This window comes from Stegostoma tigrinum, chromosome 5 (genome assembly GCF_030684315.1).
Source record: "Stegostoma tigrinum isolate sSteTig4 chromosome 5, sSteTig4.hap1, whole genome shotgun sequence".
Lineage (NCBI taxonomy): Eukaryota > Metazoa > Chordata > Chondrichthyes > Orectolobiformes > Stegostomatidae > Stegostoma > Stegostoma tigrinum.
In genome coordinates, this window is record NC_081358.1 from 100,689,595 (window position 1) to 100,715,912 (window position 26,318).

A 26,318-nucleotide genomic window follows, 5' to 3' on the forward strand; every position below is an offset into this window, starting at 1 on the left:
CTAGATTGTTTTCCTTATGGCAAAAGAGGTTGAGGGAGGATCTAGTTGCAGCATAAAAAGTTATGAGGGGCTTAGGGTAAATTAGTAGACGAGTCAGTAACTAGGGGGAACAGGTTTAAGCTAAGGAGGAAGATGCTTAGGAGGGGATTTTCACCAAGATCGTGCTGCGTATCTGGATCTTGCTGCATAAAAGGTTGGTGGTACAGTCAGGAATCATGAAGACATTGAAGAATAATTTACATGAACACTTGTGACACCATTGCATGCCGAGGCCAAGGGCCATGCCCTGAAAAATGGGATTAGAATATATAGATGCTTGTTGAATCTCTTGGACACGATGGGCCGAAGTGACTCTCTATAACCAGCTTCAAGTTAAGCTACACCAAACTGTTTGGATGAAATTTGACTTTCAGTATTTCATAAATTTTTGGGTAGTGTTTGTGTTTTAAAACACAAGTAGAAATTGCTGGAGAAACTCAGCAGTCTGGCAGCATCTGTGGGGAGAAAACTGAGTTAACGTTTTGAATCAGGTGCTTCTCTGTCAGTAGACTCAAAATGTTAACTCTATTTTCTCCCCACAGATGCTGCTTAGTTTCTCCAGCACTTTCTGATTTTTGTTGCAGATTTCCAGCATCCACAGTTATTTTGATTTACTAATGTCTCATTTACAAATGATCTCAAATTTCTAGTCTAAATTCTATGAATAGACCTGGGCTTGTTTCTCCTTGGAATGTTACAAACTTCCAAAAACCCATCCTCACTATAATGAAATCAGTAGTGGCCATTTAACTGAACTAATCTCAAAAAAACATCTGGGAAGGGAATATGTCAAGCACTAAATTCAATATTCATGAGCTCCTATTTTTTAAAGATTTTTTCAGATCCTAAAAGCCTTGAGATTGATATCACCTGATCATTATTTATTGTATTTTTCAACTTTCTTCTATTCACCTTGTTAGTCCTGTGGTGTGGGCCCAGATCTTTCACCAAAGTTTTGAGGTGTCCTGTTTAAAATGAGTAGAAACAGAATTGCTGCTTGATATTATTGGGCAACAATTTGATTACAGCATTTAGAATCAAAAGGCGCAAGATCATTGTTTCTCTACGGTAGTGTTTCATCTGAAATATCTTTCCCTTTCAGGCATTAGCTGATCTACTTACGTTTTGTTACTTCTACTGTTATTGTTTCAGACTACTGGCCTTGTGCATTTTAATTGCAGAAGTGTATTTCATAACAGATTTTGAAATACATTTTCACAGTTTTAATTGCAAGGGGTTATTTTTATGACAAAAAGACCTATCTCAAATATATATCCTCTTCGTGTGGAGTATCGTCGTAATTTATCACTGATTTGAATTGCAACTTCTGTCAATAAACAAGAAAATAGCCATCATTGCTATAACACAAATAATCACATCTACTAGTCAAAGGGCAATAACACCATAAAGAACAAAAAAAGGAAGATTCGCATCTATCTGTTATCTTCCATTACATCCCAGCTTATTTTTTTAAGCCAATGAAGAATTTTTAAAGTCTAGTTGCTGTTGTGATACGGTAAACATGGGAATCAATTTGCAACCAGCAAGCTCCTACAAACAGTAATGATAATGACCAGACTACTCTCTTTTTTATGATCTTAATTGAGGAATACAAATGGGCCAGGATTTTGGGGAGCACTCCCTCAACTTTTTGTAGCATTCGCCTACCTTCAAATTTATCTTCATCCAGGTTTGCATTTCAATAAATCAAATGGTAAAACACAATTTTTACAGTATAGCTTTTCATAGCATTACTGTATTATTGCCAGGAACTCCTCTGGCACAGTTGGAGAATAAATATTACAGAGCTACTGAATTATGACATTATGTGTGACTAAATTAACCATCAAAATATAATCACGATTTTGTAAAGGGCGATGTCACATAACGTAATGTTTATTTGGTATTCTATCATTGTAAGTAGCTTCCACTAGACAGATAAGCAGGTACTAGATGTCTTAGCCTTTATCTTAGTGAAGGGTTGGAATACAGAATCAAGGAAATGATATTTTAGTTTTACTGAGCCTTGGTCAGATCCTTTTCCCACAATGCATTCAGATTGACCTTAGAAGGAATTTACCAGGATTGTAGTAGGGCCTAATGAGGACAGGTTGTATAAACTTGATTTTCATTGTATTGAATTTAGATAATCATATGTTGTATTCCAAATGATAAAGCGATTTATTAAGATAGAAGCATTGAAACAATCTTGAGAGTCAGCAAACATAATATTAGTCAGAGTTGGATCATTTAGAAGTGAAATCAGAACACACTTTTTCCCTTGATGATGGAAATTTAGAACTGTATCCTCCTAAAGGCTGTGGTATTGAAGCTTTTAAAATATATACTTGTTAAGTAAGAGCAGCAAAATATAAATCCGTACAGCATGGAAACAGACTCTTTGGTCCAACTAGTCCACACTGACCATGTTCCCAAACTAAACTAGTCACACTTTCCTGCATTTGGCCCATTTCCCTCCAAACCTTTCCTATTAATGTGCTTATCCAAATGTCTTTTAAGTGTTATAACTATACCTGCATCCACCATTCCTCTGGCAGTTCATTCCATATGCGAACCAGTCTGTGTAAAAACAAAACAGGCAAGAAGGGGTAAGATAAAGGAACCTTGGATGACGAGAGCGGTGGAGCTTCTTGTGAAAAGGAAGAAGGTAGCTTACATAAGGTGGAGGAAGCTAGGGTCAAGTTCAGCTAGAGAGGATTACTCGCAGGCAAAGAAGGAGCTCAAAAAAGGTCTGAGGAGAGCCAGGAGGGGGCACGAGAAAGGCTTGGCAGAAGGAATCAGGGAAAACACAAAGGCATTTTACACTTATGTGAGGAATAAGAGAATGGTCAAAGAAAGAGTAGGGCCGATCAGGGACAGCATAGGGAACTTGTGTGTGGAGTCTGAGGAGGTAGGGGAAGCCCTTAATGAGTTTTTTGCTTCTGTCTTTACGAAAGAAACGAACTTTGTAGTGAATGAAACCTTTGAAGAGCAGGTGTGCATGCTGGAATGGATAGAGTTAGAGGAAGCTGATGTGCTGAAAATTTTGTCAAACATTAAGATTGACAAGTCGCCAGGCCCGGACCAGATTTGTCCTCGGCTGCTTTGGGAAGCGAGAAATGAAATTGCTTCGCCACTTGTGAAGATGTTTGCATCCTCTCTCTCCACTGGAGTCGTACCTGAGGACTGGAGAGAGGCAAATGTAATTCCTCTCTTCAAGAAAGGAAATAGGGAAATCCCCGGCAATTACAGACCAGTAAGTCTCACGTCTGTCGTATGCAAGGTGTTAGAAAGGATTCTGAGGGATAGGATTTATGACCATCTGGAGGAGCATGGCTTGATGAAATACAGTCAACACGGCTTTGTGAGAGGTAGGTCATGCCTCACAAACCTTATCGAGTTTTTTGAGGATGTGACTAGAAAGGTTGATGAGGGTCGAGCTGTGGATGTGGTGTATATGGACTTCAGTAAGGCATTTGATAAGGTTCCCCATGGTAGGCTCATTCAGAAGGTAAGGAGGAATGGGATACAGGGGAACTTAGCTGCTTGGATACAGAATTGGCTGGCCAACAGAAGACAGCGAGTGGTAGTAGAAGGAAAATATTCTGCCTGGAAGTCAGTGGTGAGTGGGGTTCCACAGGGCTCTGTCCTTGGGCCTCTACTGTTTGTAATTTTTATTAATGACTTGGATGAGGGGATTGAAGGATGGGTCAGCAAGTTTGCAGACGACACAAAGGTCGGAGGTGTTGTTGACAGTATAGAGGGCTGTTGTAGGCTGCAGGGGGACATTGACAGGATGCAGAGATGGGCTGAGAGGTGGCAGATGGAGTTCAACCTGGATAAATGCGAGGTGATGCATTTTGGAAGGTCGAATTTGAAAGCTGAGTACAGGATTAAGGATAGGACTGTTGGCAGTGTGGAGGAACAGAGGGATCTTGGTGTGCAGATACATAGATCCCTTAATTTGGCCACCCAAGTGGACAGGGTTATTAAGAAAGCATATGGTGTTTTGGCTTTCATTAATAGGGGGATTGAGTTTAAGAGTCGTGAGATCTTGTTGCAGCTCTATAAAGCTTTGGTTAGACCGCACTTGGAATACTGCGTCCAGTTCTGGTCGCCGTATTATAGGAAAGATGTGGATGCTTTGGAGAGGGTTCAGAGGAGGTTTACCAGGATGCTGCCTGGACTGGAGGGCTTATCTTATGAAGAGAGGTTGACTGAGCTTGGTCTCTTTTCATTGGAGAAAAGGAGGAGGAGAGGGGACCTAATTGAGGTATACAAGATAATGAGAGGCACAGATAGAGTTGATAGCCAGAGACTATTTCCCAGGGCAGAAATGGCTAGCACGAGGGGTCATAGTTTTAAGCTGGTTGGTGGAAAGTATAGAGGGGATGTCAGAGGCGGGTTCTTTACACAGAGAGTTGTGAGAGCATGGAATGCGTTGCCAGCAGCAGTTGTGGAAGCAAGGTCATTGGGGTCATTTAAGAGACTGCTGGACATGCATATGGTCACAGAAATTTGAGGGTGCATACATGAGGATCAATGGTCGGCACAACATTGTGGGCTGAAGGGCCTGAACGGTGCTGTGCTGTTCTATGTTCTATGTTCTGAAAAAAGTTGCTTCTTACCCTTTTTAAAACTTTCTCTTCTCGCGTTAAAAATATGCCCCTTAGTTTTGAAATCCCTCACCCTAGGGAAAAAACCCTCGCTATTCACTATATCTATGCCCCTCATGATTTTAGAAACCTCTATAAAATCACTCCTTAACCTCCTATGCTCCAGTGAAAAAACTCCAAGCCTATTTTTTATAACTGAAACCCTCCATTCCTGGCAACAACCTGGTAAACCTTTTCTGAACCTTCTCTAACCTTTTAAAGCAGGGCGAACAGAACTGCATACAGTACTCTAGAAGAGACTTCACCAACGTCCTGTACAATCTCAGCAAGACGTCCCAAATCCTATACTTAAAGGACTGAGCAATGAAGGCAAGGTGCAAAACGCCGCCTTAACCGCTGTGTATATCTGTGATGAACATTTCAAAGAATTATCTGCCTAAATTTAAATGACATACTACTATTCCTGCATCTCTAAGTTGTCTGGGAGATCCCATATTGATTCCCTCTGAAAGTTCAAAATCCAGATATTACAAGTATCCTTCCTTTAAAATATTGCTTCGGGTAACGAAACACAACAGTATAATCAAGAGATTTGCAACATTTGGAGCCTGACTTTGACTAAACCACCACCCCTATTAGGGCTTATCCCAAAGATGCAAAACTTTGAACATAGTGTGTAACCTGTAGCTCACTATCCAAGCCCACATACAGCTTGTCCCCAAATGCCTTTTTGATATTTTTGCCGCCTTCTTGTTTTCTATTCGCTCATCACCATCATAATGTGTGCCTTTATCACCTCATTGTTGGCTTATTCAATGTTTTAGACCTCCGAATTTCTTGTAAAAATAAAGCCTGTTCATAAACTGCAGTTTCTTTTGGACTATATAATTCGGTAGCTTCCATGTGTTAATTCTGCTTCATAGTTAGTGTTTGGAAGGAGTTGTTGAGCCCTCCAATATGGAATCACTGAGAAAGATAGTTGAGCAGAATGCAAAATAAACTTCCAAATCTTGCTTCATGCAAACAAGGAAATAATAGGGAGTTTCCTGGAAATTTAAGTATTTATCCACTTCTTGAATGTATAGCATCATCTAGCAGCCTTGAATTATATTTGTCATTGCTTTTTTAGAGTGAAACTTTTCCTACAGTATGAGTTAATTTAAATCTGAGGATATAAGAAGTTTGCGTAATGCCACTAGATGAGTTGCAATGCTCTGTGAAGCAGGTTCAAGTCCTGCTTTATTCGATGGTAAATGTTATATTTAACTCATACATTTGGAATTGAAAGCTAGCATGTGTATTGGGGCTGGTCAGGCTCTAATGAACTGTTTAAAATTGCATTTGGTTCACTCGTACTTCACAGAAGGAAATAGTCCATCCTGAACAATCTAGCTTACTTGTGACTGAAGACCCACAGCATTATGGTTGGCTCATAACTGTCCATTGAAATGGCTGAACAAGCCGCTCTGTTCAAGGGTATCGAGAGATGGCCAACAAATGATGAGCATTGAGGTCACGCCCACAGCTCGTAAAAGAATGCATTATAAACACTCCATAATAAATAGGGTGATATTTTAGCAATGCTCAGTAGCCATTCTCCGCAACCCCACTGCACTACACGCACAAGCTGAGTAAAACTGGGTTTCCTTAGTTGAGAGTAGTTTTCATGTAACAGATTTTAAATTATTCTAATGTCTCAACTTCTAAATTATCATTTAAAGTCTGAAATTAAGAGAATAGAAACTGGAACTAAACAACCCTGAGATTGATCAAAGTGCTGGGACCCAAATACCTCGAATATGATTCATTTTTCCCTCAGACATTGACTGACTTGGGTGTTTTCAATGCACTTGCTTTCTTTCAAAGTTAACTTGGGAGGCATGCAGAATTGTCTGATGCTACTGCACTCCAGGATTTTCTTTCCCAAAATGCTAAAATAAGCAACAAAAATCCAATAAAAAACAAGCTTGACTGCTTTGTCTTATTGGAGTTTGGGAGACCTAAGAATCTGCCAAGGGACTTGCGTATGCTGTAAAATGCACCATCAGCCAAGCGTCAGGCTACAACTGCACCCTGACAGAGAATGAGTGGTGTGCACTTAGAGATGAGAGTTATGAAGAAAAATTGCTATTGCACAAGAAAAATGCTCTTTCAGGAGCAGCTGACAGTAGATATTGGCTTGAAAGTAGGTGTGAAATCCATTAGTTAAATATGAATTGATGCCTCTTGGTACGAATAAGGATTTACACAGATATTGATAGACGTAATAGACTTCTTTAATGGATGTAATTTGTTAAATAGGTATTCAATTGTAGAAGTTACACAATCACTGATCCTAGCTACATCATTTTACATATTGCTTTATTAAAAACTTCGACATCAAATTTGTATAGTTGATTCTTAATTGAATGAAATTTTCTAATTCATGCCAAATGCTTTAACAATCTCTGACATAGAGTCCTGACTTCCAGATTGAGAACTCTGCGTTTGGAGTAATGGAAATAAAGGCCAGTCTGCATGTTGATTTTCACCCTTATTGTTGGATGTCATGTAGAAAAAGTTTTATTTCGCTGAAGAAATGGGAATGATGAAGGCCGGAAAGTTCAGTGTGGAGACTCGTTGAAGAAATATACTTGCTTTCCTTACAAGAGACTTTGAAATAGAATCTTGAATGAAACAACACATGGTAGTATTGTTAACAGATTAAGTTTGACAACAAGCCAGATAAGGAGGTTTTAAAATCCAAGCAAAGGTTTGGCTGTTCAGGCCCAATTTTTGAAATCAGATCACAGTCTTTCTGGTAAAATGGAATAAAAGGATACAGCACTGTAGACATGTCCAACTATAGATCCCAAGGATATGTCACAAAATACATCAAAGGAAGTCACACCAATATCTTTTTACCCCATTTAACACTATATTGCTGACGTTACATAATTGAATGTGACAAAGAAAAATACCACATCACTTCTTTGAAATGGACATGAGATTGATTTTCAAGAACCCATCAAAGTAATCCAGCAAGCCTGTTGGTCATATCAAAGAAAATGCTGCAAGCTGTTCAAGAAGGTGCCCCACCACTTAGCAAGGGTAATTAAGAAAGGGCAAGAACCACCAGACCTGCCAGCAAATAGTAAGAATTTTTTTTCTGAAGTTGCAAGTCAGATCCAGCAGCATGCAAGAATAATGAAGAAAAGTAGTGAAACTAGGGGGAATCTACCCAGCACTCCCACCTAGGAGGTGAGAGTGACTACCCTTCTCATCATGGCTGCAATTCACAAGAGTTTAGCATCAAGAAACTCTAGCAAAGCTGGTATCAGTAGGAAGCAGCGGGAAAACAGTTGAGAGTCAAATCGAACACAAAGGAAGATAGAGATAGTAGGAACTGCAGATGCTGGAGAATCTGAGATAACAAGGTGTAGAACTGGATGAAGCCAGCAGGCCAAGCAGCATCAGAGGAGCAGGAAAGCTGACATTTTGGGCCTAGACCCTTCTTCAGAAATGATTTTTCTGAAATTTCTGAAGAAGGGTCAAGGCCCAAAGTGTCAGCTTTTCTGCTCCTCTGATGCTGCTTGGCTTGCAGTGCTCATCTAGCTCTACACCTTGTTATCGCAAAGGAAGATAATTGTGATTGTTAATTGGCCATCTCAGCTCAAGCATGACACCACAGGAGTTTCCTCGGATAATGCCCTAGGCCCAATCATCTTCAGCTCAATCATCCATGCTCTTCCTATCATCATAAGGCCAGAAATGGTATATTGCTGATGATTACACAATGTTCAGCAACATTTGTGGCTCCTCAGAATCTGAGGCACACTGTGTTCAAGTGTAGCATGACCTGAATTATAACCTGGTCTATCCAGTCTTGGGTTATCAAGTAACAACAATGGCAGGACAGAACTGGTAGAAAATGACCATCTCCTACAAAAGAAAACCAAACCATTGCCCCTTGACATTACCACCAGTAAATTCACCCACTGTCAACTTTCTCGAGGTTACCACTGACCATAAACTGAACTGGACCAGTCATTTAAATACTGAGGCTACACAAGTAGGTCAGAGGCGACTCATGGAACAGCACAGCACAGGACAGGCTCTTCGGCCCACAGTGTCTTTGCTGATGATGTGCTATTCTAAACTAATCCCATGTGTCTGTACATCGTTCATATCCCTCGATTCTTTGCCTATTCATTAGCCTGTCTAATGCTTCTTAAACCTTGCTATTGTATCTGCTTTTACCATCTCGTCTGACAGTGCATTCCAGGCATCCACGACCCTCATGTTAAAACAAAGACTTTTCCTTAAACTTTCCACCTGTCACCTTAAACCAATGCTCCCTAATACTTATCATTTCCACCCTTGGAAAGAGACCACAACTTTCCACCCTGTCCATGTCCTTCATAATTTTGTATGTACCTATCAGGTCGCCCCTCAGCCTCCAATGCTGTAGCAAAAATAATCCAAGTTTGTCCAACCTGTCTTTATAGCTAATACAGCCCAGTCCAGGCAACAAGCTAGTAAACCTCGTGTGCACCTTTTTCAAAGTGTCCACGTCCTACTTGTATCGCATTAACCAGAATTGTACACTGTACCTGAAATATGGACTGATTAAAGCCTATATAATTGCAACATGATTGCTAAATGTTATATCAGTGCTCCAACTGATGAAAGCAAGCATGCCGCATGCCATATGCCTTCTTTATCACTTTATCTACTTATGCTGCCGCTTTTGGGGAGCTGCAGACTTGGACCTCAAGATTCCTCTGCATATCAATACTGCTAAGAATCTGTCCATTTACAGTATACCTTCCTCTTGCATTTGACCTCCCAAAATGCATCACCTCAGACTTGACCTATAAACTGCATGTGTCATTTCTTCACCCAACTATGCTGCGAATCCTCCAATAATTTCCCTCCAATTGATGGAAGGCTCACTGGTGTATAATTTCCTGGATTACACCTGTTGTTCTTCTTAGACAAAGGAACAACATTGGCTCTTCCCCTCTCTTCTGCACCTTGCCTGTGGCTAAAGAGGTTACCTCTATGAAGGCTTCAGTAATTTCTTTCCTTCTTTCTCTCTATTCCCAACTAATTACGAAGACAAAATTATACACGATATCCATCCTGTCGCTACTTGTCCAATCTCTAGACCCAGTTGCTTCACTCTTTGTACTTCACTTTTTTGAATCGTGAAGTCATCTCTGGAACTCCAACTTTGGATTCGGCTCCACTGCCACTCTGAATTATCTCTGTCCTGCTCTGACTGGCTCCGCTCCTCAGGTATTTATTCAATAATTCCTGCCACTGTTCACCCTATGCTCCCAGAGCTGCTGCCGCTGTCATCTCTTGACTCCCCAAAGCCTGTCCAAGACACAAGTCAGGAGTGTGATGGAATACTCTCCATTTGCTTGAATGTGTGCAGCGCCAAAAGCACTCAAAAAACTTGACCCAGTCCAGGCCAAATTGCTGCTTGATTGGCTCCAATCCTCAAAATATTCACCTCTTCACCACCATGTAAAGTAGCAGCAGTGCATGCCATCGATAACATCCACTATAGAAAATCGCCAAGACTCCTTAGATAGCACTTCCAACCCATGCCCACTGCCACCTAGAAGGAGATGTATGAGATCACCACCATCTGAAAGACTCCTTCAAGCCACTCACCATTCTGATTTGAAACTATATTGTTCATGCATTGTCATTGAGGCAAATAACCTGCAACTCTCACCCTTCTAATACTCTGCTTACACCAACACTAAATGGACTATAGCTGTTCAAGAAGGCAGCTCATGACCACTTCTTCAAGGGCAACTCAAAAAACATAATAAATGCTAGCCCAGCCAGCACAATCCACATCTTCTGAATATATAAGAAATTATGTGGAGGAAAATGCAACTGGGAGAAAATAGACTGCCACATAGAGATAGAAAATGAGCAAGTCCCCAAGTCTTGCATGTAGAACTTAAGGACATAACTTACCGAGTCTTTTGCATTAGGCATTTAGGTTGGATCATAAGAAATGTTGGTAGATTTAAAGGGAGGGTGGGAAAATCCTTCTGTGGAGATAAATTGAAGGAAACGACTATTCGTGATCACACTCTTGAAATCCTTTGCTGTACTTTGATTATCAGAACTCTTGTCTATAATTAACTCGAACACATTGTTACTGAAGGAAAAACATCCTTTTGAATGTTAACGTTCATAATATTTCAGTTACAGCAGTGTTATTTTGTTGCTCGTTACAAAATGTTCCCAGTGTCAATGATACCTGATAACATTTGGAGGCTTGTGCTACAGAGTAAGATATCAGAGGTGTTCATCATGCTGTGAGCTAAGAAATGCAATTTTGAGAAACTTGTGCCCTAATATCTTGTAAAAACGATGATGACCTGCAAAAGCACCAAATTAAGAGCCACTTGCTAGTACAGAAATTGATTTGTTGCCAACACTCTTCATGACATGCCCATAAAGGGGAAAAGAATTTCAAGTAGTCTCAACAACGTATGCTTATAAAGGAAAAGGGATGCTTGGCAAGTCTGGCCAAGGCATTGCAAAGGAGAAGTGGAGGCTTCTTGAGCTCCCAGTTAATTCAAAATTTGCATGTCTGTCACATGCCTTTCTTTGCAGAGAACATGTTCTTACATATCATTGGATGTCACGTTAGCACTTCTATATAACCAGATTTCAAGCTTGACTGATCATCTTAAACTAATTGTAGTTGTTAGCACATTCGGAGCTATCCTGCAAGTGTTGCCCAGTTACAGAATCCCATCTGATAGAACACATTTTGTTTATACTTTCTATAAGATAAATATATTTCTATTCAGAGACGTGTTCTCTGCAAGCAGCTGAAATGTTTTCAAGCCATATCTTTTTTGAATTGCCGTATGGAGCTGAGAGCTTCCTGCATGGCAATGCCTCAGCATCAGAGTTGACTTGCCAACCAGTCAGCACCCCTTTTCACCTGAGATACAAATGATTGTGATAGTTGGAAATTATAGTGCTGAATCAATGTTTTTTCTGGCTTAGTCCAAGTTGTGTTGAATTTTTTGGACAGATGCCACCATAAGGCCTTACATTTTATTTTTGCCATTATGTTACCAACATTGCCTCATTAACTACCTACCCTGCTCCATGGCATCGGTTGCATCCGATTCTAGCCTCATTTTACCGCGTGCTGTTCTTGACACAGCTTGCCACTTTGTGGATATCCTGTAATTCACTAGTATCCCTGCGTCTGTGTCATCATTAAAAGCCCACTACGCACCCAGAAACAATCATCAATCTGGTGCTACCCTGGACATGACAGGTAAAGGGGAATCGGTGCCTTGCCTTATGGACAGGGACCTGGAGCTCCCAGTCAATGGTATGGTGCACATGTGAGACTTCCTTTTTCCATAGTACCAAGAGTAGAGGCCATGACATGAGCCCATAATGCAAGGTTGCCATCTGAGACTGCTTTAAGCCACCTATCTGGAAAAATGCATCGTACTGTAGGAAGAAAGTCAATTACCTCCTTCATTCTGTTGTTATATTTTGCATCCAATACTCCACATCCACTCTATCCTAACCACCAGCATCACTAATCCTGTATGCCCTCTGTGCTGCCGACTCACTCATTCAGATCACTTCCACCCCCACACATTATCAAAAGTAACAACCATGCCATCTACTTTCATCTCCCTTAGGACATGTCTCACTGTCATTTCAGGAGGTAAACAGTCCCAAAAGAGCAGAAAGAGTAAGGGTAGGTGGCGTGCTGCCTGACATTAAGCTCCTTACCCCATATGAAGAGAGTGCCCGGATTCTGAACACCCCTTGCAGTTGACTGACAGTGGCTTTAGACTGATATTTGATGCTACTCTTAACCTACAATTCTTCTAAGTTTTCTTGACACTATGCGAAATTTTGACATCCATGCACGGCGATAACAGCCAGGGCTAGAAGTCATTTCACCACACATCATTTGCCATACAAATGTCAGGCAATGACCATCATCTCTTGATATTTAATGGTATTGCCATTACTAAATCCACCACTAACAACATTCTGGGGGTTACTGTTGACCAGAAACTCAACTACATTCACCATATAAACTCAGTGGCCACAAGAGTATGTCAGAGGCCAGGAATACTGTGGTAAGTAACTCACCTCCTGATTCCCCCAAAGCCTGTCCATCACCTAAAAGGCATTACTTGGGAATGTGATGAAATACTTGCCACATGCCTGGATGAGTGCAGCTCCAACAGAATTCAAACTTGATGCCTTCCAGGATAAAGCAGCCTTGAATGACACCACATCCACAAACATCCACACCCTCCTCCAACAACACTCAGTAATAGCAGTGTGTGCTATCAATTAGATGCTCTGTAGAAACTCACAAAAGATCCTTAGACAGTACCTTCCAAACCCACAGCCGCTTGCATCTAGAAGGACAAGGGCAGTAGATATGCCAGGTTTCCTTCCAAGACACTCACCATCCTGAATTGGAACTATATCACCGTTCCTTGACTGCTTTAGGGTCAAAATTCAGGAAGTCCCTCCCAAAGGATATTATGGATCAACCAACAACACATGGACTGCAGCAGTTCAAGAAGGCAGCTAACCACCACCCTCTTGAGAGCAACTAGGGGTGGGCAATAAATGCTGGCTCAACCAGCAACACCCACGTTCATGAATGAATAAAAATAATGCACAGCATGTAGGGACCCTCCACATGGCCACACATCTTAGACGGAAGATTATCCTTGTCTTATTGTATTGGTACCACCTGACCAAAGGCTTTTCCCTTTTGTCATGACTGTCTACTGACAAACCATGATGAGCTGTCTTTCATTGAGTCAGTGCTCACCGGAAAAGTGCAACAGAAGTAATTTGACCCTGCTACCTCTAATTAAAGGACAAAACACAAAAAGGCACGGCACGGATTCTAGGAGCATCAGTTAAGTTTAGAGATCCAGTGACCACAATGACAGCAAGCAAAAGCATTGGAGATCTAGCCTGGTCCAGTTATGGGTTTGTTGCATATCCCGGAGTGTGTAGTCTTCTTGCATCATTACAATGATAGTTGCTGATGCTGCATTGAAGTGCAAAAGAAGTATGTAAATTGGTGATGTGCCATGGGTTTTCTTAAAGTTTGGCATATATCATATCATGTCTTTGGACCTGGGGTGCATACGGCCAGTATCCATGAAGTGTGCTTTGAGATGTTGGTGTCTGGCATCCAGAATGGAGGTCATTCGGAACAAGAGATGAACTGAATCTGCAGGTACCCACTCTTTATTGTTTCGGGTTTTCTCAATGTCTGGCTTTTTTTTCAGAGGGGTTTGTTTAGCAAGCAATGATTTCCCTTCATTGGCAACTTACTCCTTGTGCTAAAGTCACCATGCCACTTGTCGACAGCACAAAAGGTAGACCAAGATGGTCTGATGTTGTGACTGACTTTACCAGACTTCTCACCTGATTGAGCCACAAGTATCACCATAGTCTATGTCAGTAAGATGGCTATAAGATACCACCAGATACTCCTAGAATCACTCTGATAAGTGCAAGTCAGAAATATTGGTAGCATATCTGTCTTTTCAATAACGCCAAGTTAATTGTAGATTTTTACGTGTAATATTTTGACTGATATTCATCTGTCTGTGAGTATTCTATGACGTTGCTGTCCAAATTTTAGCACTGTTGATATGGAGGAGTTTGCAAGATCCATAAGTATACCTTGATAGTCCTTTTGGAATTGCGCCATGTTTTAGACTTTGTTACTTTGATATAACTAAGTGACTTGCAGACTAATTCACGGGACATTCAAGATTCAACCACACTGGTATAGGCCTGGTTTACATGTAGTCACATCAAGTCAGAATGGCAGATTGTCTTTGCTGAAGTACATTAGTACACTGAATGTGCATAAGAAGATAAAGATGGGAAGTAATCATGAAGATTGGGCGAATGTGGCTATGGCATGGATAAGAATATCAAAATAGAGTGTGAGAGCTTGAATGATGGAAAGGTTTAGTGGGGTTGTGGGAGTGTCCTTGTTAATGAGGACATGAGTTGGATCTTTTAGGTGACTTAAAGCTAGTAGAAAGGTTTGAGACAGTTAGATAGACTAATTTTACAATAATATGACTTTGAAATGGTGGGCCAGGGTTTTGGCATTGGAAACACAATATAGGATTGAAGATGGGTAGGTGTTACTGGAGATGGAACAGATATTTGAATAAAGTATGGATATGGAGGAGGCAGTTGATCTCTGGATAAAGCAGAACACCACATTTTCTAACTTTTGACTCAATTTAGATAGCGTTTAGGGATGTTGATGAAGTTAGAGCTAGTCCCATTCTTCATAGTCCCGATACTGGATGAGCAATTTGGCTTAGCAACAATATTAATTAGTTAATGAAAGAAGGAGTAGTGTGAACCTAAACATAAATTTCAAAGGGACTTAAGGGCAACTTTTTCACGCAAAGCGTGATGCGTGTTTGGAATGAGCTGAGAGGAAGTGATGGAGGCTGGTAAAATTACTGCTCTTAAAAGGCATCTGAATGGATATACGAGTCAGAAAGGTTTGGAGGGAAATGGGCCAAATGCTGACAAATGGGACTGGATGTATATAGGATATCTAGTGGACATCGACGAGTTGGACTGATGGGTCTGTTTCCATGCTACACGTAATCAGCAGTTATAGAAGCTGGTCCCTTGCTTCCTGATAATGTGTGTGAGATAGATGTAGATAGTAAAGAAAAGGAAGCCATGAGTTGACGTCAAAAATGGAGAATTACTGTCCTGTTTTTCCTTCTGCATTCTGCAGGACAAAAGTCTCAAGCATTTTTCCTTTTGTAAATGTTGCCTTACTCCTATTCTGCAAAGGCTCCTTATGAATAAAAGACAAAACTGATATACCTGATGTTGCCAATGAGCATCTGTTTCTTTTATTGGAGTTTCACAACCTACTTTTACATCAATAAAAGTAAAATACTATCAAACTTCAAATCTGAACATTATTCTGCAGTGCCTACTGTGAATTGGCAGGCAGATATAAAATAACATTTTTTGTTCTTCTGATATTATAACCGGACAATGAAATTGGCTGGCAGCTTCAGTGGTTGAGAGTTCCTCCCACTGAGGTCGCAGGTTACACTCTCCACCACCTTGGCCCATCAACAGGACATTGTGGTTGCAGGGCCTACTTTTTCTTGAATATCAGCTATTCAGGAACACTCCTTTAGAGGCAATCAATGCCCCTGTAAAATCTCCATATAGACCATAAGATATAGAAGCGGAAGTAAGGCCATTCGGCCCATCGAATCCACTCCGCTATTTAAATCATGGCTGCACATTTCAACTCCATTTCCCTGCACTCTCCCCATAGCCCTTGAATCCTTGTGAGATCAAAAATATGTCGATCTCTGCCTTGAAGGCATCTAACGTCCCGGCCTCCACTGCACTCCATGGCAATGAATTCCACAAGCCCACCACTCTGTGGCTGAAGAAATGTCTCCTCATTTCCGTTTTAAATTTACCCCCTGTAATTCTAAGGCTGTGCCCACGGGTCCTAGTCTCCCCGCCTAATGGAAACAACTTCCCAGCGTCCATCCTTTCTAAGCCATACATTAAGTTGTAAGTTTCTGTTAGATCTCCCCTCAACCTTCTAAACTCTAATGAATACAATCCCAGGATCCTTAGCCGTTCACCATACATTAAACCTACCATTTCCAAGGATCATCCATGTGAATCTCCGCTGGACATGCTCCAGGGACCAGTATGTCCTTCTTGAGGCGTGGGGCCCAAAATTGGACACAGTATTCTAAATGGGGCCTAACTAGAGCTTTATGAAGTCTCAGAAGCACATCACTGCTTTTATATTCCAACCCTGTTGAGATAAACGACAACATTACATTCGCTTTCTTAATCACGGACTCTACCTGCAAGTTAACTTTTAGAAAATCCGGACCAACACTCCCAGATCCCTTTGTACTTCTGCTTTATGAATTTTCTCACCATTTAGAAAATAGTCTATGCCTGTATTCTTTTTTCCAAAGTGCAAAACCTCGCATTTGCTCACGTTGAAATATTGGCTACTTGCAAAAACAGTAGCCAACTTGTTGAAAAATCCCTAAGCCAAGTAAAAATAATATGTGAACCATATTTCATAAAAATATTCAGGCAGCAATTTCAAGTTTTTAGCCTAATAATGATTGAATTTGAGATTTTTTATCCAGGCTGCTGATTTAAATTCTTGTATAACCATGGAGTTAAATCCTAAAAGTACCAACAAAAATGAAATAATTATATGTAGTAATAACTAATTTTGACTAAATCAGTTGCCACAAATTGGTAGCTGTGAAGATGTTATCTAATTTTAATGAGTAGGCTCTAACAGGTAATGCGCTAATAAGTGTTTAAACTATTGAAACCCTGCATTATATTGAATCTTGCATCTCACTTCTGAAATTTGATTATGCCATGCAACAGTCCAAAACCTGTTGTAATGTTCCCGACAGTCACTATGGCCATTATTTCGCATTCATCTATGTAAAGAGTCTAAACTCATCAATGGAAATGACTCACTGGGTGCTATCTGTTATTCTCTACCTTCATCGTCTAGAACCCTCATTTAATTCAATTCTTTTTCCCCCAAGGTAGTCCCTTTGACTATTTTGAAGACATGCAGTTTTTTGCCATCATGCGTTGGCTGCCACTAATCATAATCAACTCAACACCTTGACTGGACTATTCCTTCATACTTCAGGATTTATTGCTTTCTGTATTGCCTATACTTAATTTTCTAAATTCCAGTTAATTTAACCTTGGTTTGTGTAACGTCACCTAATTTAATCTAGGACTTCAGATCTGTGCAGTCTATAATTCTAGGCAGTAGTCCTTCTGAACCTCTTAAGGTGTCCTCAGAGCTTCCATGTGTGGATAATCCAGGGCCTTGTGTAACTGTTGAATGAGTAAATACAAGTTTGAATCTTTTTTAATTTGGAAATTGAGGCTGATTTTGAACTATCTTATTTCATTTAGGCAAGTTGTGCCATGTTAACCCTGTAGACATAACGACCTACAATCCAATAACCTTTCTCAACTATTTTCTGTACCTGTTTGTGACATGTTAGTGATACATGGATCTGACTCCTAGGCCTTAATCCTGGGACCTCCACCATTTCTAGCTTTTCATCATTCCAAAAGTATTTGATCTGTTGGCCTAGACATTTTACTGGTCAGATAATCGTTTGTGCAGCACAGCCCGGAGTTGTACATCAGGATCCTGTGGAATCGTGAAGACAACTGCTTTAGTGGGATTTGCCTGGGAAATTAAAGATCCCGATGGGCAGTTCCCCTGCGCCTGGAACACTCTTAAATCTCCCCCTCACATCCATTGCCCGTGCAGCCCTGATTTCCCCCAGTCCAATGCCAGACCAGATATACTCTCCATATGATCAAAACCCTCCAGTCCCATGACACGCCCCTTGCCAGCCCTGACTTCCCTTAGCCAGGTTTGATGCATGTCTCCCCCAACTTAGCTTAACCACTCCGTCACTTAGCCAGCATCATAGGATTCTATCCACCTGATACCCAGCCTTTTAACCAAATCCCTCAGCTCTCCGCTTACCTTAGATACTTACCCTCTCACTGTAGTTGTCAGTAAGACTTCCTGTGCTGCCAGGCATTTAGCTCTCAGAACACAGCACACTAATAAAACAAAAGAAAACGCTGCACATGCTGGAAATCTGGAGCAAAAACAGAAATTGCTGGAAAGTGTCAGCAGATCTGGCAGTAACAGTGGAGAGAAATCGGAGTTAACGTTTCAGGCCCAGTAATCCTCTTTCAGAGCTCAAAACACTAACAAAATAGTTAATTTGAATTATACTGCACTATGAGGGACCATGTTCAGTTTAGGTATGCTTTGCATTTCTGAAGGACCCAGGATCAGAATTCCCACCTAGAAATATTATAAATTAATAAAATTTATAACTGTAAAATTTATAACTATAAATTTAAAACTGTGTTCCTCACAACTTATGGATCATTGTTTTTAGGTCCAAAGTTGATTTGCTATTTTTTTTTACCAAATAGACAAAGCTATCAATATCCCTTTGTAATTTTATGCTTCCAACTACATATCCTTGACCAGTTAGGATACACAACCTATTAATAAAAATAAATTTCTAGCTATTCCCAGCTAGAAATAAACACTGAGCAGAGTGGTGATCCAACTGTGTTCCTCACAATTTTTGGGTTATTGTTTTTAGGTCCAAAGTTGATGTGCCATTTTTTTACTAAATGGACAAAGCTATCAATATCCCTTTCTAATTTTATGCTTCCAACTACATATTCTCGACCAGTTAGGATACATAACTTAAGTCCTTATTAAATACAGAGAATAGTATACGCCCCTAGCCCGGATTCGTGAGGGAAAACACAAGTCATATTCTCCCAATTAGATCCTGCTCATTGTCCCTACTTTCTATCTCTTATCATTCACTGAGTTTTCTAACCAGTTCAATAATTTTCTCTTAAGTCTGTAAGTATTCCGAGACATCTTTTGCTGTTTGATTGTCAGATGTATTCTTTTACTTGTCTATTTTTAATGGATATGCATTTTTTTTCTTGTTTCGTGTTTGCTGCAAAGGTGAAGTGACTGGTAAAGCCTAAAGAAAACAAAAACATAATGTTGTTCTTGTGCAACTGAAAACATTTAATTAGCCATTCATGCTGTAGTAGTTGATTCTTAATGTTCTGGAAGTGTGATCATTTATTACATATAAGGCATCCATTATCTTTTAATAGGTTGAACTCATCCTGCACATGTTTGATTGCTGCAATACAGTATTAGTATGTAGTGGACTCCATTGTGATATTCCATATTTCCAGTTCCTGAATATTTGGATGACAGTGGATTCTGAAGCAAGTCTTGTTCTATTAGATTTGTGGAATACAACAGAATGAATAACCTTCAACAGAATCACGAATCACATCATTAAGATAGTGTGCGAGTTTAGCTGCAGGAGTAACTGAAGCTATTTTACTTAATGTACTCTGACCTGACAGTGCTCTACAGGAAAGGGCATCGGTTCTTAGAAGAGATGGTGTTATAGCAGTAAAGTCACTGAATTGTAATTTGGCTTCTCAGGTCAGTATGCTGGATATATGATTCAACTTGCTGCTATTTAAACTTAAAATCACTTGTAATATTTACCTGGTCCAGAGCTCAATAATGTTAACTGCCAGGGTTGAGCAACCTTACTAGTCTTACCAGCCAAAGTTACAACCCATGAAACAGTTCTTGTAAAATCGTTTTGGTTTCCCTCTCTTGCACAGGGTCCAATGGACTCAAACCACAACTTCACATCTGGGTGGTCTGTCTCATTGGGAGAATCCCTGAATTACATCTTTGGAGGAGTCCATTTGGTCCAGCTCTTCAAATGATCATGATTACCTTATGCCAATCTCCTGCTTTCCTCCTCCATATTGCTGCACACTGTTTCTATCTAAATAATTATCCATTGCCCTCTTCAGTGCCTCAGTTGAAAATGCCACTGCCACACTTTCCAGGCAGTGCATTTCATACCATTAATATTATGTGAAAAGGGTTTTTCTCACATCGCCGTTGCATCTTTTGCACATCAGTTTGAAGGGACGCCCTCATTCTTGTTCCTTTTACGAATGAGAACAGCTTCACTCTGTCTACTCTATCCGGACTGTTCGTGATTCTAAAAGCATCTATAAGTCTCCTCACAGCCTTCCTTTCTCTAAGGCAAAGTCTCCCAACTTAGAGTCATAGAATCATACAACACAGAAACAGACTGTTAGATGTGTCGAACATAATGCCAAACTAAACTCATTCCACCTACCTGCTCCTGGCCCATTTCCCTATCTGAATATCTTTTAAATATTGCAATTGTACCCACATCCATCAATTCCTCAAGATGTTCATTCAATATGCGGGCACCCTCAGTGTAAAAGATTTGCTCCTCATGTCTTTCTTAAACATGTCTCCTCTCATCTTAAAATTGTGCCCCCTCATCTTGAAATCCCCATTCTAGAGAAACAACAACTACCATCAACTCTATCTATATCCCTCATTATTTTATCAACTTTTATAACGTTGCCTCAAAGTCCCGTGATTCAGTGAAAAAAGTCCCGACCTATCCAGGCTTTCTTTATAACTCAAACCTTCCATACCTGGCAACATCCTGGTAAATCTGTTCTGAACCCTCTCCAGCTTAATAATATCCTTCCTATGACTGGGCAACAGAACTGGACAATGCATTCCAAAAGAGGCCTCACCAATATCCTGTACAATCTCAACATGACTTTCCATCTCCTGTACTCAAAGGACTGAGCAATAAAGGCAAGTATGTGAAAGGCCTTTTTAACCACCCTGTCTATATGTGATGCAAGCTTCTAAGAATTGTGTACCTGACCCCCTACATCCCTCTGGTGTACCATAGTACCTTTTCTTTAGCCCTGCCATTATTGGTATAACTTCTTCAATCAGTAAGTATATCTGAAGTTTCTCATTCCTGGAACTATACAACTGAATCACTTCTGCACTCGCTCCATTACATTCATACCTTTCCCATAATGTGGTATCCATAGTGGTACATAATAATCCAGCTGTGGTCTCAGAAGTGTCTTACATTAGTTCAACATCACTCCCTTGCTGTTGTGCTCTAAGCCTCTGTTAATAAAGCTGACAACACTACATGCTTTATTAACTACTCTCTCCACCTTGTCCTGCCATCTTCAGTGATCTGTGCACATGGATACCCGTCTCTCTGCTCCTGAGCCACTTTTAGAATTGCAAAGACGCAAAAGTATCTATCTCTCTAATTTATTGACAACTCTCAGATCAATGATCCCTGTTTGCCTCCAATATCGATTCCTAAGACTGATGTACTCATAGAGGAGACTTCATTGTATCCGTCTCTTCTTTGCACATGGGCGTCCTCTTTTCAAACCCTTATATCGACATCTCTAAATTGTCCTATATTCTTGATGGTGTGTTCTTGCTGGGATAATTACTCCAAAATAACTAAAGTTTGGGTTGTATGGAGCGGGGCTGGAGCTGATTAGTGTATGCTTTCACCTATTGTACTTGGGTCTATTCATTTAGTGAGGCAGTTTAGCCTTTCAAGGATCTCTTTGCCGACTGCAAAGGTGGCCTTTAGTGAACTTTAAATGGAGGCTAAGTGAAAAATTTCTGATATTTAAAGAAAATGTTTCTTCTCCAGTGCAAGAAGAAGCACACACTTGTTTGTCCCGAATTTTCCAAGACTGGGAGCTGTGCACAGGGTTCCAAGTGCAAGTTGCAACACCTACAGCGGAAAGGTAACAAGCGAAAACACGCTTCTGATACAAGTCAGGATGGAGTGGAAGAGGAGGGCGAAGCTTTAAAGCAAGTTAAACTCATGGATGACAACAAAAGGTAAGATAGATTGATTGCCACTGGGAGTTGAGATAAAAAATGAATAGTCATAAAATATTTTGTTCTGTCTGTATTGGGAGTTGGAAGTTGAGTTGCATGCTATCAAACACCAAGCTTTTGAACTGTTCTTGTAACTGTAATATTTTAAATGGCCCCTCTAGTACAATTTCTGATCAATAGTAACTCTCATTGACCATCAGAAGTGATTGATTGGAGGTCATTTCCAGTTGCTGGCCCAAAATTGCTATAAAATGATTTTCTGGATATCTGCATTATAAATTTTAAGATTTCTCTTCAAAAACTAGGTACTGTTGCTAAAAACACATGAAAAAGATTTAAATCAGTTTATTCTCGTGAATTTCCTCCACTTACTAAATTCTGAATCTGAACCATGACATGGAGAGAGCAGAGATGCAGTGCACCCCAAGACAGGTAATCAGCAGCATCTAGAAAAGTAGACAAGAGAAGGACCCTGAGATGGGCAGTCAACAGTGCCCAGACTCATAGGCAAGAGTAGGGCCCTGAGACAGGATTTTGTGAGCAACTGTGTACAATGAAATGACAGGAAAACTGTAAGCCGGTTGGATGGCCTCTCATTAACCATCAGTGTAGGGTCTGTACAAGGATAGGTTGGGCCAGAACACTTGCCACCAGGGCAGCAGCAATAGGATAGGCAAGTCTAACAGTTGCAGCTTTGCCAGCACTAAATTTATGCTCCCATAAGAAAGTATTTTGCTGATTGGTTGGGGACTTAGGTCCTATTAGTGACCATATTATTCAGATTTATATTACTAGTAAGATTGTAATTTTTGTATTCATTCATACAATGTGGGTGTGGCTGACTAGGCCAGCATTTATTGCTCATTCCCAGATGCTGTTGAGTATGTGCCTTCTTAAACCATTGCAGTCCATTTGTGTAGGTACACCCACAATGCTGTTGAAACAGAGGTCCAGGATTTTAACCCAATAACACTGAAGGAACAGCAATATATTTCAAAGTCAGGATGGTGAGTGGCTGGAGGGGACATTGCAGTTGGTGGTGTTTCTATGTTTCTGCCGCCCTTGACCTTCTAGGTGGTAATGGTCATGGATTTGGAAGGTGCTTTCTAAGGAGCCTTAGTAAATCTCTGCAGTATATTTTGTAGATAGTTCATACTACTGCTACTGAGCATTGTTGGTAGAACATTGTGGATATGGTGCCAATAGAAACTATGATCAGGAATAAATCCATTTGACACTTTGATCCTCCTTCACCATTCAAAAGAATCATGGCTGATTCTCTATAACAGCTATGAAGTTATATTCCTGCTTTTGCTCCATATCCCTTAATGCCTTTAATATCTAAAAACCTATCAATTTGTTTCTTAAATATGCTCAATAACCTGTCCTCCAGATCCTTCTGTGGTCACAAATTCCATAGATGGACTGCTCCGAGTGAAGAAATGCTTTCTCATCTCAATTCTAAATAGTTTAACACATATCCGGAGACAGTGATGCTTGGTTCTAGACTCTCCAACTGTGGGAAACATCCTCCTTTCATTTAGTCTGTCTAGCCCTGCTAGAATTTTGTATGTTTCAAGCAGACACCCCTCATTCCTTTAAACTCTAGCAAATGAGGCTTAGCCAATCTCTTCTCAATTTCTGTTCAGAAGACAATCCTGCCGTCCCTAGTATCATCCTGGTGAACCTTTGCTGTACTCCATTTATGACACGTACATCCTCTCTTAGATGGGGGGAATAAAACTGCTCATAATGCTCCTGGTACAATCTCACCAAAGCCCTGTATAACTGAAGTAGGCCGTCCCTACTTCTGAACTCAAATCCTCTTGCAATGAACAGTTTGTCTGGCAATTAGCATCTGTATTGTCTGAAATGATATCAAACTTCTTGGGTGTGGTTGGAGCTGCAGTCATCCAGGCAAGTGGGGAGTGTTCCGTCACACTTCTGACTTGTTTCTTACGATGGTGAAGAGTTGTACACTGGAGGATTCCTAGCCTCAGACCTGCTTTATAGCCTCAGTACTTATATGGCTAGTCCAGTTCAATTTATGGCCAGTTGTTTTAAAAAAAATACAGTAGGGAATTTAGTGGTAATAGTACCATTGAATGGCCACTGGTTAGGTTCTGTCTTGTTGGAGAACATTGTTGTCCAGCAGTTGTGTGGCATAAATGTTGTCAATTGTCAACCCAGGCCTGGATATTTTGTAGGTCTTGCCACATTTAGGCATGGACTTGTCCAGTGTCTGAGGAATCATGATTAGTGCTGAACATTGTGCAATCATCTGCAAACATTCCCTCTTCTGCCCTTAAGATGGAGGAAACATTGTTGATGAAGCAGCTACCTTCCATAACAGAAATAACAGCACCCTCCCCCCCCACCCCGAGGGACTCCTGAAGAGATATCATGGAATTGTGGTGACTGACCTCCAACAAATAAAACCATCTTCCTTTGTGCTAGGTACGACTCCAACCAGCTGAGATGTTTTCCCCAATTGATTCCTGTTTTGTTAGAGCTCCTTGATGTCACACTGTGTTAAATACAGCCTTGTCGTCAGGGACAGCCGCTGTAAACCTCACCTTTGGAATTTTGCAGTTTTGTCTACATTTGAAGCAGGACTGTAATAAGGTTGGGTGCAGAATGGCTCAGTGTAGAGACTTTAAGACATTTAAGGCAGAGATCAATAATTTCTTCTTTCTGAGGGTAATAAATGTGTGTAATTCTCTACATTTTGAATCGGTAAAAGGATCAAGTATTATATGGATGAGGCAGAAAGATGCCAAAATGCATTTCCTCATATTTTTTTCCTCTTCTGACTGCAGTTATTCCAGTAAAGATGTAAGTAATTCACGTGGCTTCCAAAAACTAAGGAATGCTGTAGATTAAAAGGTAGTTCATTTGTGTTTCAACCTGGGGACAGGCCTTGTGTCCCATTACCATGGAGATGTGTGGACCTTAGTGAGATGCTTTATTGTGAGTTTGTCTTTGTAACTTCTGGTAGAGCATAACCAGCTGCAAGACTGGCTAATGTTTTGATGTTTTTAGAAAAGCATCTAAAATTTGATGTCAACTTTGAGTCTTTTATACTTCCTTGGAAACCAGACAAAGCAACACCCGCACCTGAAACAGAGTAAATATTGAATCTGTCATCTATGGTGCCTACAGTTGCGTGCAATATTCATTAAAAGGGAAAGGGAAAATGACTAGAAACTAAAGGGAGAATTCAGCTATAATCCTTTTAGTAAAAGACAATTGACTTAGTTGCAATTCAGCTTACAGATGCAATCAGCTTTATGTAGTTTGAAACCATAGCAGTGGGCTGTTGAATGTTTTGTGAAGAGTGATAAGCTCCTGTGCAGGAGTTGCAGGATGGCCTACACCTCTGGGTGTGGAATCCAGAGTCATAAGGGTAGTAAAGAAACTGGAGAGTTGCTTAGCCAAAAGCTGATTGAGGGAATACCATGAAATCTTGAACCTTGGTGAATAAGTGGAGCACTGGAGAGAAATCAGAATGATGGCCAGAGAGTGATGACATTCCTTTCAAGTTGGCCTGAGGAAAAGAGAATAAAGTTGCACAAAGGAACTGTTTGGAGGCAAATGGAAAGTAGACCTGAGATTATAGCATGTCTTTATAAGCTATAGTGTTACATGGATATCCAAGACCATAAGTTTAAGGTGACGAGTAAATGGCTTAGAGGAGATCTGAGAAAAAATACTTTCACTCAGAGGGCGGTAGAAATATGGAACATGAGGCCTGAGAGGGCGGTGTAGGCAACATTAAAGAAGCAGCTAGATGAGCACTTAAGATACTGGGACATAGTAGCCTTCGGACAAAGTGCAGGTAAATGGGATTAGTGTCATTCAGTGTTTGTTGGCGTGTTGACATGGTAGGCCGATAGGCCTGTTTCTATGCTGTATGACTCTCTGGGAAGGTGGTGGCATAGTGATCATGTCACTGGACCAGTAATGCAAAACCCTAGGCTCTAATGTTCTGAGGGCAACGGTTCAAATACCACCATTGCTGATAGTAAATTTTGAATATAATTTTTTGAAAAGTAACTGGAATAGTTGCAACCATGCAACACTGTCAGTGGCTGTTAAAGTCCATCTGATTTACCAAAGGCGTTTAGCGATGGGAATCTGCCATCCTTGCCTGGTTTGGCCTATATGTGACTCCAGACCCATAGCAACATGGTTGACTTCTAAACACCCACATCTCACAAATGTAT

General features: G+C 40.5%; 1 protein-coding gene across 1 annotated transcript in view; it reads left to right on the forward strand.

Moving 5' to 3' along the window:
- zc3h3 (zinc finger CCCH-type containing 3) overlaps window positions 1-26,318 on the forward strand; it is a 262,536-nt gene that overhangs the window by 201,213 nt on the left and 35,005 nt on the right. Inside the window, exon 10 of the mRNA XM_048529264.2 lies at window positions 21,899-22,092. Coding sequence (XP_048385221.1) covers window positions 21,899-22,092 — 194 coding nt within the window. The remainder of the gene's footprint in view (window positions 1-21,898; window positions 22,093-26,318) is intronic.